Source organism: Paramormyrops kingsleyae, chromosome 22 (genome assembly GCF_048594095.1).
Source record: "Paramormyrops kingsleyae isolate MSU_618 chromosome 22, PKINGS_0.4, whole genome shotgun sequence".
Taxonomy (NCBI): Eukaryota; Metazoa; Chordata; class Actinopteri; order Osteoglossiformes; family Mormyridae; genus Paramormyrops; species Paramormyrops kingsleyae.
Window position 1 is genome coordinate 21,030,121 of NC_132818.1, and position 19,278 is coordinate 21,049,398.

Consider the following 19,278-nt stretch of genomic DNA (forward strand, 5'->3'; position numbering starts at 1 on the left):
TGATAACTATTTCTCCCTATGCAGCGTGCCATTCCATTAGGTGGGGGAGTGTGCATGTCCTTCAGCTGGTGCCCTTTTCAGTTTTTCGCCCCTGTCCCTCAAACAGCCCGAGTTCTACACTGCTACGCACAGTTTAATCAGAAACAGATGCAAACGCTCACATAAGAAAATGCATTGTATTGGTTGTTGGGTGCTAATGGAACAGTGTGTTTTTAAGTTAATACGTTTTCCACAAAGTTTTCAGTGGTCCTTGTATGCGTACATCAATGAGAATATATTATGCAAACTTTGTACTCTTTGTCAAATTGCTGTATGTCCTCTGAAATACAACATGCGAACTTGGCATCCCAAACAGGACATAAAGTGTATTGTTGCTATTAATTCTGAAAGCTTTGCCCTAAAAACAAAAATTAATTTATATCCTGACATAACTTGTGATACCAAGAAACTGACTCGCCAGTAGATGATAGAGCTAGTTTATTGTGTTAGTATTTAACCATAGATTTAGGCAGCAAAAATAACTGTACATTTCAGGTTTATTCATCAACTCAAAATACAATATAGCAACAAATATTTGAACTATCACCACCCTCACTCTATATCAACTTTCACAACTTGCTGTATGAAAACGTTTAGCAGAAGTAGAGTTTTGGTGTAAACGGATAAAGCCGTTTACATGGTTTCATTGGTTTTGCTACTAATTTTTCCTGAGTTTCAAAAAGGCCACAAACCGCAGGGACCCCTAGAGCTGAGGTCTCACGTTATGTTTAGCAAGTTAACCAGTTTTATTAAGATTAAGATTCAATGGGAAATTAGTCCAAAATGGATGGTAAGTACTGAAATTTCTCCTGGAAGCTCAGTTCTGACATTACATTGGATGCCATTCTTGTTCTTACAGTCTTCCATACACAACACTGACTAACTCTCTTAATACATGCTTTAATTTTAAGTTGTAGGGTTAATAAGGCTTATTTAAACTGTGTGTCTCCATTCACTGGAAGCAACAGTAATCATGTAAGTAAAATAATCCAGTTTAATAGCTGTACAAAAGTCAAAATATTCTATTGCCTGTTTAATAATATGAAGATAATCAGATTTTCCAGAAAATTACAATAAAAATTTTATGTCAAACAAATATAATGATCGCAGTAATAGTCACATAGTTTACCTGAAAAACATGTGCAATTCCTTCAAGTAATACAATGACCACTGAAAGCCTTTTTGTCAGCGCACCATTCGTAAAAGTCAAATGGCCATCTAACATAAATGAAACTCCATTTTGGCTATATGTACTTGGCACAATACCAGTTTCCTATGATTTAATCTGTACGCGATTCCTTACGATCTTACAGAAGAGAAAAGTAAACAGTATTGCACGCAAGCTTTCATTAATAATAATCTTCTATGAGATATTACATTTCTGAGGGAAGACAATATCAGGAACACAGGGAATGCATTCGCAGGAATTCGCAAGATTCATTGCACCTCTGGGTGAACAGGGGAGGGGCTTGTGTTTCACTTCTTTAACCAATCACAGTCTTCATTGTATGATGTCACCACGTTAGTCTGCTTTTTTCCCCTCATTTTCAAATTCAAGGCTTCCAGTAAGCAAGACCAGGACAGTGTGTGGCTCAGCAGGCTCAGGATGGTCCAATGTGTGGCTCAGCAGGCTCAGGATGGTCCAAACCTAGCACTGGCAGACCAACCACATGTTTGTGGGCCTTTGAGAAAGGTCCTTAACTGCTGGTTGTTATCGTCATCATCATCATGAAATAAAGATGCACCCTTACATTGCTCTGTACAGCCTTTGCAGGTAAGCAAATCTGTGCACCTTGCCGCTTACCAGAAAACACTAGTTTTAATTAATGCGGTGATGTCATACAATGAGGACTGTGATTGGTTAATGAAGTGAAATGCAAGCCCCTCCCTCATTGACCCAGGGACGTGCGGAACTCAGGAAAATCAGGACATGTTGCATTTGTACTGTAGGTAGCTATTGTCTACAACCTGTCCCATTCTTCATAGCATAGACATAGACACATTATATGTACATAGGGCCTTCAGGAAAAGCGCCAACTCTCAGTCTGCAGCTCTCCTTGAGACGCCTTCATTAGACGCGCCACTTGTCATGCCTGGAAGATCTTATCAGTCTCTTTCAGCATGAACTCCACTATCTGCGTCTGGAAGATCATGTACATGGTGATGTTGGCTGATTCTACCTCAGGTCGGAGCAACGTGGGTCCAAAGACAATGGCCACACTCTGAGCCGACATTCGGTTCTTCTCTCCAAACTGGATCACTCTGTTGAACAACATATGGAATGAGAGAAAAACCTCAACAATAAATGAATGTAAGACGTCTGGAATATTGTATTTGTAGATATACATATATACATATATACAAATACAGCCAGTCTGGCCCTCCTAATATCTTGCAAGGTACAAGGTATGTTTATGGGTATGTCTATAAATATATCTATTGGTGTCTCTAACAGAGGTGGATTGTTCAGGTCCATGAAGTAAAGATCCAACCAACAAGCTGAGTATAGTCACAGTCACAGAGTACTCAACTGGTTGAAACAAAACCTTGGTCTAGATTTTTACTTTCTTGACCTGAACTAACCACCTGTGGTCCCAAATGCATAATGTGTATGGGTATGTGTGTTTTATTGGTGAATCTGTGATGATCTTCATTGAGATATTCAATTTGTTCAGTACCTAAAATAAAATTATATTCTTTCTCTGGGTAAATCACATGAAAGAATTTGTGGACAAACCTCACCAGAGGGATTGATACATTTCCCAAAGTTCAACAAGTAACTGCACATTCAGCAGTATGTAGATGTCATCACAGCCCACGAAGGCCATGAAAAAGCTGGAGAACCAAAGCACTCACTTGTGTAAGTGCCCGAAGAGGACTTTCATGGTGTCATAGTTCGGCTGCGGCAGGGACCTCACCAGCTCACAAATGGTGTTCATCTTCAGGGAATAGTCAGTATTGTCTGTAGCAGGAAAAAAACCCACCTTAACAAGCCACACTAAACTGGTAAACTGGAGCTATGAGGTGGACAGGGAGCCTCAAACGCAGGTCATGGGGAAGTAAAGAGAAAAACCCTCACTGATGGCTGCTATGAATTTGTTGAAGTGACTGAAAGGAAAGAGAGGTTCTGGAAGCTCTCGGAAAAAGAGTTTCAGGGCGCCGGTGATGACGTGGATCTCCTCCCACTGTCCGTCATCCAGGTCCAGGTTCTCCTCTAAGGGATGAACAGACACAACAAGGAACATTAGCAGATACCCGCTGCTGCAGGATGGCCGTTCTCAAGCACGAGAAGCAGTGTTACATTTACACTCTGATGATGCTGCATTTGTACTGTATGTTCATTTCCACGACACTTTTTTGCCCAAAATCGGCAATCTTTTTTTGTTTCTATAGTCAATTATCAGTTTCTTTTTTATACTTTCTGGAACAAGAATTTCACACAATAAAGATAAAGCAAAAATTAACACCCCCCCCCCCCTCCACCACAGTTAGCAAACGTCACTGTTGGGGGACCCACTCATACATTTAAATGTGTACAAATTTAAACTTTATATTTAGATTACATGCAAATTACAGTCAATTGTAAAGAGAACATTCGAGGGCTGAAGTGTTTCTCACCGTGATCCACTTTGTAGCGTAATTTCTGAATAACAGCCAAGTTACCGCTGACTCGATAGATGCCGTCAATATCCAGACCTGTTCCCAAGACAACTCTAAATGTAACTCAGTGATGGAAAAAAACAATGGATACAAAAATCCTAGCATTATATCGCACGTTCACCCCAATGAAATATAGGCCAGTTGAATCAGATTGATTAAAACAAGGTTTCAATCAATTGTTTCAATATATTGAAAAAAAGAAACACACAGATCCCTTTCTTTCAAGTCTTCATAGCTGGACTTGCCAAAACATATGAGAACAAATGAAAGTATTAAAAAAAGACTGACCTCTTTTCTCCACAGACTTGATGCATTTATCCACGAAGGACGGGACAGTGGATCTCTCCCTGGTGCACAAGTTTTCCAGAGGACAGCCAAACACATTCTCTGCAGGTGAACCAGAAATAAGATGCTTATGCACAAGACCTACAGCTACAAATACTGCAGCACAACAATAACCGCAGCATAAGCTATAAAAATGCACCTTTGAAAATACTTATATACAGACTTGCATATTTGAGAACAGTTTTTTCATGTCTTGCGCAGTATAAATCAGTGAAATTGTAATACAGTTGAGTCATGCTAGAAGTAAATAAAAACATGAAGTGAAAAAATAAGAATATATAAGTTTCTAAGATAAAGTATTATCAACATGCAATCTATGATGTCAGCCAGGGTTTCACAGAATATGCTAGTTACCGGTGCAAAAGAATCTGATAACTGGTGAACTATAAACAGTATGTAATGTGATTTAATGACACCTTATAGCTGTTTAGTGCAGAGAGGAGGACCTGTGAGCAGGGGGCGCTACCTTGGATGTAGCCTCTCTCTTTGACAGACTGCAGCGTTGGCCTCCTCTGCAGGAACCTGCGCAGTTTGTTCCGCACCCTGCCCTGTTCTGACTCGGTACTGGAGACAGGCGTGCTGTGCCTGCCGTCTGCGCACAAAGTGGTGCACAAAGTGGTGCACAAAGTGTCACACAACTGCAGGAACTGAGCAAGAGCAGAAGTTACATGTGACAGCCAGAATCTGAGTACCCTGTGAGTACCCTGTGAGTACCCTGTGAGTACCCTGTCTTTCTTGTTACTTTTTACTTAACATATTGTGTCAGATGCATAAGTCACAACTCAAAACCCATCTTTTTAAGTTGGCTTACTCGCTTTAGACCTCATGTTGTCTGATTATGTAAATAACTGTTTTTAATTATTTGTTTTTATTGTTTGTCTATGTAAGGTGACCTTGGGTTTTAGAAAGGCGCCCACAAATAAAATGCATTATTATTATTATTATTATTATTATTATTATAACATTACTGTATGTAGTTTTGATCGCTGAAATATTGGAATCTTCAAACCGTATACTACTACTGCTATCCTGATAAGTCAAAAACTGTATGTCCATAAAAATGCAAATAATTTCAATGAGATATTTTGATTTTCTAGTCTGGAACATCGGATGAAGCACTAGACACGTTGCAAGCAGAAGATGCTTGCTTTGTTTTCTGGAAAATATAACGTAAAAGTCCTTCGCAACCTGTTCGCAAAAATATATTAGAAATTAAACGGATTGATGATCGTTTGAAGCCAGTTTTGAAAGTTCAACATACAGTTCTTCTTCTTGTCGTCTTTGTCTCCGTGACCTGGGACCTTCTCATCATGTTCATCTTCCTCTTCATCACTCTGATCGTCCCGATCCTGGAGAAATGAATGCATATTAGATAGATGCATGTGAGTCCATGCTAGAGCAAAAGCTGGATTTTACATCATAAAACATACACAATGCATACAAGTCTGCATCATAAATGTTTTGTGTTACTGGCTTATATATCAATCCAAAAATATACATTTGACAAGGCTAAGCAAGTTCAGGAATCCAATTTGTAGCTCTGTGGTAGAATATTTCTACGTTAAGTTTCAAAGTACTGGATCAGAGACTCACCAACTGATGAATGGTATCCTTAATGGTATAGTACCAATCAGTGATGATACTGATTGTGTCGTACTGCATGAGGTACTCAGAACCGTGCCTTGTTTTTAGCTGGGGAAAGAGCCGTCAATAGTAAATATTTTAAATAAACTTTGTCAGGACCAGACGTAACATAATTAATGCACAAGCTCAGACAACAGTCCATGAATTGTTTTGTTGTTCTTATTCAGTTTCAGCGTTTCCTTAGCTATCAATTCAGTGCCACCCGAAGGAGATCATCGCTTCTGTTTTCCAGGACTTTCAGTTCTCTGGTGAGAAGTTGGATTTCTCAAGGGATGTTTCTCATGAGTTTTTTCAGTCAGAAAATCAGTCTCATACCTCCAAAACGTTCTTCTTGCTGGATTTGTCTTTGGTCGCCCAGTTAATAGTAGCTCCCCGTAGCTCGACCGTGTACTCAGGGATGATCTGAGTGCTTTTATTCTACAAATGCAAAACATTAGGATTTAAGGTTCTGATGGCAGAGCCTTGAGGTAAGAAAGGTAATGTAAACATCTTCTAAATTATTAAAAAAAAAAAAACAAAAACAAACAACCTTACTTTTAGTCAGGGAGTCAGGGGTAGGCAACCCTGATCCTGGATTGTCAGTGTCCAGCTGGTTTTCCATCCTACCTGATCTCTGAGGAGCCACACCTGATCTCAGGCAGATAGTAACTCATCAAGTAGGATGGAAAACCTGCTAGATACCAGCACTCCAAGATCAGGGTTACCTACCCCTGCTTTAAGTTTAAACTTTGCGATTAGACAAATCTGTACATTAACTTGTCTATATGTTTAATGATCAGTAGCGATATGTAATTATAGGTTCTTTGTTAATTTTTTTAGGAACCAAGTGATACATAAGATTCAGTTATTTTACAATTGCTCCCGCTGGTGTAGACTTGGGGTCTTTGTGAAATGTTAGAATGCCACCGTGGAGTACCGTCCAAGATGGGGACCAGCTTTTTCTGTAGATAAAAACATGCAGTCAGTTCATAGACAAGGATCTTGTTCTATTCTAACTGTTTAATTGACCAACTTTAGCTCTGCTGCTTCCAGGAATAGCAAGGAAAGCAAAAAAGCAAAAAAACCTCAGTCTTTTTCCATTGTCAGAGATCTTGGTCTTGTTGACAATCCCTGCCTTCTCCAAAATATGGCTCTAAAGAGAATAGTAAATATTATCCATCCAATGTGTTAAGTTGTCATATACACAGCAATGCTACTCTCAAATCAAAAATATATACAGTCCCAGGTGGGGATATTGTTTAAAATATAAGTTTAAAATCTTAGTCGGTGATATATCACACCGTGATATATCAAAAAACTCATAAGGTCTTGCAACAAAATTAGAACCTATTTTTCATCTACAATTTTATGGTTAAAGTGTACAATTTCCAGGTTTGCAAAGGTGGATCTGCTGAGAATTAGGGCACTTTTGTGTTTTTGAAGATCCAATAAGGTGTTGAAATCTGATGAGTACGTGGAGTGTCCCCTGAGGAGGGGTTAGGGGCCTGACGTGGTGTTTATCTAGCCATCCAACCAGATATCAGTAACTTTTTGGAGAACAGTAGAAATTCTTTTTAGCCTTCATTGTGACATCATATTTTAATGTTAAATTGAGTTTTTCTTGTTTGCAAATATACTGATAATATTTCTTTAACTACCTATGACTTGTGCACAGTACTGTATACAAACATATATTCTGGCACCAAGATACTAGACAAATGGTGCTGTAACAAATGTATCAGGTGACCATCTTCAAAGTCAGTCAAAGTGAAGTTTATTTTCATCCCCACCATATACAAGCATAGAGACAGACGAAATGGCGAAGTTCAGGGACCACAGTCTAAACATAAACATAAAAGAAAATAATCCAGTGTGCAAAGGACATGTAGGATAGTGCAATTTAAGAAGAATTATATATTGTTCAATATATGGCAATGTGCAATATATGGTAATATGCAATATTGGATGAGGTGCAATATTGTTAAAACTATATTAAATATATGTTAAGTGTCTATTGTAATCAGAGATGGTGAATTAGACCCGAGTTCACCAACATGTACATTGTAGTAGCTTGAGTTCACAGTGCATGACAGTGTGTGTTGATAGCAGTAACAGCACTAACATGTCAAAAATTTCTAACAGCCGAAAACAGGAATAAAAGCAGAATAATGGACCGCACGCAGAATCATGGGGAATTCTCTTACATGGTGATGTGTTTCTTCACCTGAGCAGTCTGAGGTTCTTCTCTTGGGGGCTGATGAAAAACTCTGACGAAAGAGGGGAAGTGACAGGTCAGCGAGCCAGGAATGACAGGAAGGACCGAGGACGTCCCACAGGCCTGTCCGAGTCCGCGCTCATTGTCGTCTGGTAGCGTCGTGCAGGATGGGCAAAGATGTTGCTGTGTGTAATAAATTTACAAGGGAAATGGAAGCCAGCAGCTGTTTCCCTCTCCTGTGGCCTGCATCACTGGTCACCTGTTTGCTTTGTGCAAATAAAATACGGGATACGATGCCTGGCGACCACATAACCAAAACTGGAACCACTGGGCCGGCCTTTTCTGAGCTGAAACTGAAACTAACATATATAAAAACTAAACAGAAATATAACTTAAACAGAAATATATTAAAAACTAACAAAACTACAATGAAAACTAACTAAAACTAATCTGGATTTCAAATGGAAATTGAACTGAATATAAGCATAAATAGAAAAATCAAACATATATAATATAAAAGCTGGTAAATACACATTTACTTGGAGGGGGTAAAAAACATTTTAGGGGGCTAAAGCCCCCGTAAAATAGGCCTAACGACGCCCCTGCTGCTGACCCCCCCACAGGGGGGCTGATCTCCAGCCTTTCAGCTCTCAGTCCAAACAAAGAAGGTACTTCATGTTTCTTTTAGGCAGCCGTTCGGCAGCATGAGCCAAGCTGCCGACAGCTGCATCACATCCAGGATTGTTTATGAGCAGACTGAGGGCCACTCAACTTCATTAATACTTAAACTATCGTGGATATTCTGTAAAGACGGTAATGTTTTCGCAATTCATTCACAGCACTAGCACTGAAGCGCATAAATGCAGAAAAATTACACACCTCTCCTTGAGTCAGGGGTTGGCAATCTTATCCAGAAAGGGCCGTTGTGTATGTGGCTTTTCGCTGTAATTCCCTAATTAGATTACTAATTTGAGGACTGATTGGCTGAAGAGTCCTCACACCTGGGGTTTGGGCCCTTTGCAGATAGGTTTGCTCACCCCAACCTTAGGTACTAAGGTGAATTTTTCAGCATCTTTTTTTTCCAATCTGCTGCTGCCCCCTACAGGCTACTCACTATATCATCCAGATTTCCACTGAAGTTAGACAGGCTGTGCCTCCAGTTCTTCATGACAGAGAGTCCGCCATCGACGGTAAACCCCATTTTCGGCTGGCCGGATGGTACAGGCAGCTGAGGAGAGTGTAACGGACCAACAACAGGCCAAATTAAACCATAATAGCCAAAAGCAACCAGAACCTAAGCATAATCTAACATTAGCTGGGAACACACATATGCCATCGCTGTGTTTTATGAAGCTTGCACTTACTGTAACTTCAATGAAACATAATATCATAAGCGTAATAACGTCTTACAGCAAACATCTACGCACATGTGCATACACATACATACAGTAGTCGAGTGGTAAAAATATTTCAAGGGGGTTGGTGGGGGTGCAAGGGGGGAGAGATGAAAAAGTTTTTTGGAAAGAGGGGGGGGGGGTGACTGCACAGTCTGAATTTCGGTCCAGTCCAATCAGAGATGGGTACCTCTGCTGTGGTTGGTAGATTTAGCTTTATGCGAGTAACAATTACACAGAACACTTTAGGTGGGATGGACTGGGGGATGGTATATTTTCATGGATGATTTACTTTATTTGTTTCTTTGTTTGCTTGTTTGCTTATTTATTTTTTTATTTCATAGCATCATGCATTTTCTTTCTTTTAATTGTACAATATATTCCTCTGGGATATATGCTACAAGCCTCTAAATCAAGGCTCCCCAACTGCAGCCCGGGCACGCCAGTCTGCACCATAGTTTGTTGATTTCCCTGCTCAAACACACCTCATAAACCTGGCAGTTAGCTGGGGAGCTGAATAAGGCGTGTTTGAGCAGGATAATCTGCTGACTGTGTTGCAGACTGGCCTCCAGAACCCGGAACTGGGGAACCCCGCTCCAAATGTTTGGTTAAAGTCAGTGGGAGGGGCTGGTACTTTATTCACTTCCTTCATTCCCCACCCCCCAGTATCTTTTTCAGGATTCTAGCCTTAAAAAAGGACAGGAACAACAAGCCTGAGAGCCAAAATATAAAAACGGGATAGAAACAATTGGCTTCCCAGCTTGACTTCCCGCCATTGTCTGATCAAGTTTTCCGGGCTGGACTTAAGCAAGAGTCTTGATTGACGGCAAAGTGAAAAACCAATAGGGCCAATGATGTGATTGGTTGAAGTTCAACCAATGAGAGGACAGTTTTATTGTTTGAATGAGATGGCGTCAGCATAGCAGCTCAGTATGGCTGTTGCCTACTGACAACAGAATGACGAAGACCACAGACCTACTTAACATTACCATTGTGCCCATGAACAAGGCCCTTAACATAACCACTTTAGGGCACTGAATACTGCAGACCCTGCTGTCCGACACCAAGCTTTCCTCATTCGAATGACACTTCAGATAAAAGTTGAGAGGAATGAAAAGTGATTCTTGATTTTGAATGGGATTTAGTATTTTTCACCTCACTATTGCTAGATTTTTTTGGAACCCAGGATGCACTAAAGATGTAGCTGAACAACTCAACGCAACTCCACCTCCCTCCCTCATCAAAATCTGCAGTTATATTTTCAAACTCTATACATCTCCTGAACAAACAAACCTGGCAGATTCCCACATGACGTTAACCTAATTGCATCTCCAATACAGAAGAAAAGCATATTTTCTGAGTTACGTCACAGATATAGACGAATGGAGTTTCACTGAAGACTGTAGAGATGAGTATTGTCACGAGTGAATGCTGAATGACATTATGCTGTGCCGAGGTACGTAAGAAAAGCCATCCGCGAGTCACGGCCGTGGCATCGGCCCGGTGCAGTACCTGCTCCTGCTTCACCTCGCCAGTGAGCGCCGGCTTCCCATACGGGTCCGACGTGTGCCGCCAGCCAGACAGCGTGTTAAAATCCACAGCGGCCCGAGGGATGGTGGGGTGGAAGTCCTCGGGGAAGACCAGCGGCCCCCAGCCATCCTGGCTGTCGTCAGGATAGTCCTCTTCTGGGAGGGGAGGCTGGAGCATCAGCATAAGCAGACATGGAAAAGTCACAATACTGTAGCTATAAACTAAAACTATTCTTCATATTGTTCTTCTTCATATTCTTCATATTAATGTTATAACTATTACTGCCTAGTGTTTGAATGTTGGGGTTACTGGCTTATCGGGGTAACTTGTACCACAGGTTAAATGGACTTCATATTCGTTCACTTGCATTTTGCCCAGACTACCTTAAATCCGACAAGTTATCCGGATAAGCCAGTAATCCCGCTTCGTAGTACAGGCCCCTGGGATGCTACCACTTCGCTAATAGATGGACAGAAATTTTAGCTGTGTGGGAATGCAGAGTGAAAGCCTGTTGCTTAATCTATACTATATTCCAGCTATTATCCAACGTTCAGTGAATTAAGGAGGAACTTACTGGTACATCGTCCTGGACTCTCGGTAGCCCCTGGGGCTCTGCTGACTTGGCGGGCCAGACTGTGCTCCCTGTCGGCGGGTTGTAGGAATAATGGCGCCCACCAGTCCCATCTGTCTCCACCTTGGAGTCGGCGGTCGTGCCGGTAGTTGCAGAAGGGGTTGAAGGAGCTTCCTGTACAGGTAGCTGCTCTTTGGGAGAACTGCAAGCACCGGCCGCGGTGACCTGAGCTGTCTCGTGATTGTTGTTAGATGAGTTCACCGATGCTTGTGGAAGATTATTTTTGGGCTCATTTACACTGGGATAAACAGAGGTGCTGTCATTCTCTGTCTGTAAAAGAAAATACGGGTGATTGCTATCAACAGAGACCCACACTCAATATTTCTCCTGTCACATTATTTTGCCATTAAAGATCGCTGATGTAAACACAATATAGACCTGATCAGGTCTTTAAAACAATCTGTCGGTTATAGCGACCCATTTTCCCCCAGCACCGCAAAGCACGACAGGGCAGATGTTCAGAATAGCACATGAGCAACAAGCTAGCGTCAAAGCTCAAGCGATCTCCTCCCTCCAGCATTTTTACAGAATACAGAAGACAGGTAACAAGCCTGGCGACGGATGACGGGAATAAGGTGAGACGTAAAATTTTGGACGGGATGGTCCAAGAAATACAGGATGACCTGGAACGGAGCAGAGTCTCCAAACGCACTTAATCATGTGTTTAGTCATGTGCTGCAAAAGAGCTCAGCTGAATGAAAACAACCACACGAACCTGGCCATCTGGTTGCAATTTAACTTTCCGCTGACCATAAACTCTTTTATTGATCTGTAATATAATTAAAATTTATGGAATGCTTGCAATGTAGGCAGTCTTGATCTGCAATGTCAGATCCCAGCCTGATCTGAGAGTCACGATGGTTAAAGTTCCACACACAAGGTGTGTTATTAAAATATGCGATAGCATCTGATATTTTTAAGTTTCCACCAAGTAGGTCCCAGTCAAATCAGCAAAACCTGATGTTGTCAAGCCTAGTTTATGTGTCGTGCACGGGGACTTTGTCACTTATGTGCCACATATTTTCCGTGAGGAAGTCCACGAGTCATCTTACTCCGACCAAACTTGTCAAAACAAAATCACAATGCCAGTCATGAACTGCGTAAATCTATTATCGACTGCAAGCCCATTCATTGCTACAGAACATTTCTGTCAGTAATATTTACACCAGGAAACTGCGATGACTCGTCACACTGCTTTTCGGAAATGTTGTCTGGTGAAATGCTGCATTTGAATTCTAGAACTGCTTGATGAGTGAGTTCGACATGGGTAAATTTATAAACAGACTTTGTCTCAGGTAGCAGGAAATAAACCATCTAGCACAACCTAAGACAACACTGTCCCTGCCATTTATCGTCATTACAGAAATCACGAAAATACTCAATAATCTGATACCAACACATACAGGAAACACATCTAAACTAAAACACAATTAAGTACATGATCTGTAAATGCAAAAGAGGCTGCAATCTTTAGAAATAATACTTCAAGAATGAATCTATAAATATGACCAACAAGAGGCAAATTTTGTCCTTACTGCCTTCCTTTTTACCTGATTTATTGTTGTTATTTAAAGATTTATTTTTTGGGGGGGGGGACTCATATAATGCATTCAGACATATGCATGGTGGTGCAGCAACCAAGGCCTAAAGTGTAAATAGAAGATAGTTCACTTTATTAAAAAAATTGGCCTATAAGGAAGAGAGGTCAGACCTGTTCTTGTGCTTTTGCACAGAATTCTGAGAAACACACTATAGAGTAGCTGCACTCATTGTTACTCATACTGGGCTGTAAATACTATATCCTATTCATGTTAGAAACTATTATAACTTTATTAGTGCCGCATAACAATAAAGCTTCAAGGCCGAGCTCCAGCTTTTTTTATAACCCAACCTGTTCTTCTCAGAAGTTTTAGTGTCCTTATTTCCTGATTAGTGTTCAGAAATCTATGTCGCAAAGACACGACAGAAACATATTTATATATAAAGCAAAATAAAACACCAAAAACGTTCCTGTTGAGCACCTTGCCGGCTGAGTTCACATCTGGGCCTGTAGCCAATGAAGATATCGGAAAGAGGTCGATATTAAACTTTGGCCATCAGATGGGTATGCAAATCTGAGGACACCACCAATCTGTAAAAGCATTTCCGATTGTGCTTTTATCAGTGGTAAGTGATTCTTCACTTTACCAAATATATCTTGGCCCTTCTTCATCAGGAAAGACATTACATAAATATATTACTCATTGCAGTATTTCTAGAGGCTGATAAAATCCCAGTAGTTCTGGCTATAATCCCATTATAAGATACAGTAACAAAGCGCATTTATCTAGAGAATGCTATATAAAAAGGTATATATACAAAAAACAGGCTTAGATGAAAATGATTATTTATTTAATGATTGAGATGTTATCTTGCATTTGATAAAATGCCAGCTGTCTTTATATTCCAAATTCAGACTTTTGCTTTTCTTACTAAACCTGTCTTTCAAGCTGAAAAGTCTAGCGCCGTCGCTAGTAATGTTCATATGGCAAACAGCTGCTGGGAAAAGGGGTCGCTGTCCCTTTAATAAATTATGAATACATTATTATTATTATGCACTACATTTTGTGTTAATATAAGACCCTGAAAAGCAAACATAGAATCCAGCAAAGTATCCTACTGATTCACATTTTTAAACTCAGCTACACCTCATTTAAGAACCTTGTGTGCTATCGGTATTATAAACAGAGACCTTTTTCACAGCACATATTGCAGTAAGTGACATATTCAGCTGAAGCACACATGAACACTTGGGGGAAACCATTTTGCAGCCTCAGAGGAATAATACAACAATGGTGACAATGATACAATGACAATTGCTGACGCAATTTGCCATCCTGATACTAATCTCTATTTACATATTGACATACAAAATCACACAGGTTGCACACTGCTGCACAGTATTGAGAGCCCCAGAATCGGGCCCAAATATGCATTTTTTTTAGTCATTTAAACAAAAGAATAAATATCGATAAAAATGACTAATTAAGTTTCCGCTTTGCTGCCTTATTCTGCTGCCATATGAGCAAATGTCTTTAAACATTTGACATTTGGAATTAATTTTCCTCACTTCTAAATTTAAATAACTCAAAAAACACATCTTTAAATAATATGAATTTTTCTCTGCCATAGAAACCTGTATCATCTTAAAGATATTAATCTTTTGATATCACGTAATTAGATGTGGCAAGATTTTTTTATAGATATATTTCATTATTGTTTTTAAATGCTTAGGTATTATCTATAAATCATTCTGAATTAATTGAAGTTATATACATTTTTCAATGGTTTTTAGACTCTTTAATTTTATTTTTCGTTTCACTCAGTATGATTTTCATATGCTGATTCTTTTAAGTGACACAAACAGTTTTCAATCGATTTCGTTAGAAAGTAGTTGGTATAAAAGCACACAATGGCATTTTCTGACTGGCAGATGCAACTGGAAAACTTTCACCCCTATAAATTCTCTATAGCTCATTGCGTGTCAGTTAAGTTACAGTATTTTTTTAAAGATGTATTTGGGGAGTGACTTGAGTGCTGGGAGATTTTTGTACCTGTGATGGAGTGTGAGCGGATGTTGGAGGGGTTTGAGCTGGTGCACCTGGACTTGGAACAGGAGCAACTCCGAACACTGGCGTTTCCCTGTTCTGTAGACCGACATCCAATATGGATTCATAGATATTATCAGCTTCCAGTGGTTGCTTGGGATGAAGAGAGGAGGGCTCTTTCAGGTCCTCCGGCGCACTGGGCGTTCTCACCGATTCATGCACCTCTGGGGTGACCTTGATACTCTTAATGACGACCGGCTCTACTGGCTTTGCCTTTGTCTGTCTTTTTAATGGATCTGCCGGACGGAAGCTTGGCTCACGAGGTAAAAGGGAAAAAGGTGGCGAATCTTCAGTGGGAAGCTGGCAGTCAAAAACACTAGGAGTCTGTATCTTCTGGGAAGTGTTTTTACCGGAGGCTGATTTTGTCGCGTGTTCCTGAGAGTGTTGGGCAAGAAAGGAATCCGGAAGGCCACCCCGTCGGAATTCTTGGTTGTGCATGTCCAGGGGGATGCCAAAGGTGGACATCCGGTTCTCCGTCTTCTTGGACTGGGCCGGTGACTGCAGCCTGATGGCCACCTCAAGGTGTTTTTCTTCTGGTGAATCTGTGGCCCTTTTCTCGCCCCTGTTTTGGGTCGGCTCGGGGTTCATAGACTCTATGAAGTCCAGCGGAGACGGTAGATGTGACGGCAGCTCCTTGACGTACTTGGCAGGGATGTAGAAGGGCTTGGCGTGTTCGTCTTTGCGGACGTGCCACCAGTGGTCATTGGTCTTGGCTAGGAGGACGTAGCGCTCATTGGGTTTGATGGACACCAGGTCGCCGTCACGGCCCAAGTACTCATACTTATACTCGACCAGCACCAGGCCTTTGTTGGTCATGGTTGTCGTGGCGACCTGCCAAGCCAAAGACCCTCAAACGAAGCCAGTTATGGCTGAGGGGGTGGAGCTGGAAAAAAATGTGAAGGGGAAAAACAGAAAATGCGGTCAATGTTCAATGCAAAACAGGTGAGCTCTGTACCTTGAACATTCCTCTCTTTACACAGTGCAGCCCTGACAGGTGTCTCAGCCCACACCCACGGCCTGGAGGCAAACGTGAAAACAGGAACAACAGGAATGTTTCATGCTGTCTCTCACCAATACATCCCAGCCTGTACGTGTAAGCTTTTCTTCTCTTGTAGCAGTGGGCACGTTCAGGTAAACAGGTAAACATTACTTGCCTATGAACATCTCAAAAGGTCATTTTCACACCATGTAAGTCAATAGCATTTTAAAGTCTGAATTGTGTGCTTCTCCATAGTCTACACACCCTGCCAGCTGTCCCAGAGCTCTTGACATTTGAGAAGTGGACACTGTATGTCAGCCCTGCCCCTAACCTTGACTTAATCCATTCCCCCACCCCTCCGTTTCATGCGGTCTCATAATCCCTCATAACATCCTCTCCTGTAAACAATCCCATAATCTGACAAATAAGCAGGATTAAATGTGCTGAAGTGTGCATCTTGTATGCTCATTTGCATGCTAACAGACATCGTAATCCTATGAGTCTTCCATCTGGGACACCAACCATGCCGCCTAGGGAGAATCCCTGATAAAACACAGCCCAAAGCAAAATTACCAGGAAAGAACTTAAACTCAGAATACGACTAAACTCACAACAATTACGAAGCATGTATTGGTTAGACAATGGAGAACTGAGTCATTTTCAGATGCTTCAGATGTTTGAAAAAGCAATGCATATTAAGCTAAAAAGTGGCGTTTTTGGATATTGTTATTTTACTAACGTGACTTTGTAACGTAGCATTAATGTAACGTGGCGTTGTTGCGTTGTGTGCGGAATCCTGAGATATTACTTGAAAGACTGGAGGGAAATTACATATGGAGATTTTTACTATATGACCAAATAACAATATTCAGAAAATTCACATACACTGCAGCCTTGGTCGTACCAGATTTATTTCAAGCACAGGCTGGTCACATGTAGCCTAAATATGCAAACTCTGCTTTCTCTGTTTCAGCCTCAGTCATCTTATGGGCCTTAACCTTGACCAGAAGTCAATTCAACAAATGTGCTGTTTTCGGGAAACACCACAAGAATGTAATGTAACATGTAACTGACATTAGTTATAAATTATTCCTTGCTTTTCTTGGGGATATTTCGGTGTATTTAACTGCAAGCGAAACTATAAAAGTAATGTGATTTAAAAAAAAAAAAACACAATATAGAGTTTATAAAAACAAAGACTTTACATCCTTTTCCGATTCTGCATCCGTTGGTAGAGGAGCCCCCCCCCCTCGGGGAACGGACATGACAGCCCAATATTTCTACACAAAACAGTGGCATGTTGTGTGTCAATTTACCTAGTATGTGTTTAATTTCAGAATCTTACCACATATATGTATATATGTAAATACACACAGATACAGAAGCATTAATTCAGGAAATGCACTTAAGATTTAATTTTCATTTTCTTCATTTAATAATACAAAAAAAATCTCTTTACAAAAAAGTCCAAGGTTGTCACCTCGATGCCAAACAGAATTAATTCCTTATTAGTGTGATGAGAGATATTTTCAGCAGTTCTATGTATAACTTTTGCCCAGACTGGAATGTCGACCGTGTCGCAAACAGTCCTCCCTCTGGCCCCACCTCCCGAGGGCAATTTCAGGAATTTTTGATCTTTTAACTATTCCCCACTTTATCCAAAACATGTACTGTCTGGTTTAGAACAGATTGCAGATCGGCAATGTAAATATAGCTGGTGTGTATAAAAGGCTCAGACAAGACGGTGCCGACAGGAATGAGCACTCGACCACTTCCGGACTATGCGAGGGCACCGTTTGACTAAGAACAAATTAGCTTTGCCTCTCACCCCGAACTGACTCTCCATTTAACAGGTACAAACTATCTCAACCTGCAACATACATAGAGAGGGAAGGACAACTTTCCCGCCAAAGAACATTGCCCAGATAAACGATTCAAATCAAACTCAGGGAAAATAGTCCGATAATATATAGAGAACATGAAGTACAGAGTCCAGAGTATCTAGCACAGTAAATTGTTCCTTGGCTTTTGTCATGCAACAGTTTAAAAAAACGGGAATCATGTTTACCTGGACAGAAACGGTGTGATCACCCTACATCCCATTCCTTCCACCGTCACAATAAGAATCCCATAATGTAGTAGCTGGTCATTCTATTTCCTTTTCGTTCCTTTTATTTAAGGCCCCACTGTCCCTCTCCTGCTTCCTTTGGTGCTTGTTTCCTCTGCAGGATTCCTGCCCCGCTCTGAGAAGCCTGAAGCTGCTGGGTGTGACTGTGTACGCGTGAATTGTGTGTTCACCAGTTTCAACACGCCTGCCTCTATCTGCACGCATTTCCTGTTCCACCAGACACAGAACAACGAACAGAGGGACTGGAAGGATCAGCAAAGGGGAGAAACCAAAGGTGAGAGGAGATAATTTCGCTCTGAGGCCAGATACTGGTGCAATACTGACTTCCGACAAGATTTCCATCTATTATTATTATTATTATCATTGGAATCAATCATTATCATTACGCTTAAACTGTCACTTGCTATGGATTAGGGAAGATTGCATGATTCCGATTCTATGGGAATAAATTAATCTTTTGAGTTCTAGCATGTTTCCTGGCTTATGTGCGTAGTGAAAATACTGGAAGGCTACATACCGTACAAGCTCAACAGGCACACTTACAGAGATTGTGTAGTATATCCAAATGACACAAAGTAACAGGCACACTTACAGAGATTGTGTAGTATATCCAAATGACACAAAGTAACAGGCACACTTACAGAGATTGTGTAGTATATCCAAATGACACAAAGTAACAGGCACACTTACAGAGATTGTGTAGTATATCCAAATGACACAAAGTAACAGGCACACTTACAGAGATTGTGTAGTATATCCAAATGACACAAAGTAACAGGCACACTTACAGAGATTGTGTAATATATCCAAATGACACAAAGTAAACATTACCCAAAGCACGTTAGCAAGCTTTCCACTTCCTTTTGGCCAATTATCATTTTCACCACGCCACAAAACACAAATGCACAGCTGATAAACAGATTCAAAGGACATTCCAAATTTCTTTGACCATACGTGCATATTATCAAATTTAGCCTGCCGAAAAATTCTCCAATGGCTTAGTGAAGGAGCATTTACTGTTAGCATTTACTGTAATGCCTATGATAAGTACCATATGCAGATAGGTCAGCTGGTGTCCCACATGTGG

At 40.8% G+C, this 19,278-nt stretch overlaps 1 protein-coding gene across 1 annotated transcript; it reads right to left on the reverse strand.

Annotated features, from left to right (window-relative positions):
- Positions 1-460: 460 nt before the first annotated feature.
- Positions 461-18,359, reverse strand: LOC111855979 (rho GTPase-activating protein 27-like). Its single transcript, XM_023835541.2, has 17 exons — positions 18,132-18,359; positions 15,031-15,967; positions 11,381-11,707; positions 10,789-10,974; positions 8,997-9,110; positions 7,872-7,934; positions 6,753-6,820; positions 6,542-6,629; positions 6,004-6,105; positions 5,638-5,736; positions 5,306-5,393; positions 4,511-4,636; positions 3,988-4,086; positions 3,658-3,735; positions 3,119-3,253; positions 2,896-3,001; positions 461-2,301 (listed from the first exon to the last, which is right to left on the reverse strand). The coding sequence occupies exons 2-17, from the start codon at positions 15,898-15,900 to the stop codon at positions 2,127-2,129; spliced, it is 2,724 nt and encodes a 907-aa protein (XP_023691309.1). The 5' UTR covers positions 15,901-15,967; positions 18,132-18,359; the 3' UTR covers positions 461-2,126.
- Positions 18,360-19,278: the final 919 nt, after the last annotated feature.

Bases quoted from the DNA above. Each gene is read 5' to 3' on its own strand.
- LOC111855979 (XM_023835541.2), bottom strand. From the start codon at position 15,900: ATGACCAACAAAGGCCTGGTGCTGGTCGAGTATAAGTATGAGTACTTG. The intron at 5,394-5,637 runs GTGAGTCTCTGA...TCATTTCTCCAG, and splicing joins AGGATACCATTCATCAGTTG to GATCGGGACGATCAGAGTGA. The intron at 3,254-3,657 runs GTGAGAAACACT...TTCATCCCTTAG, and splicing joins ACGCTACAAAGTGGATCACG to AGGAGAACCTGGACCTGGAT.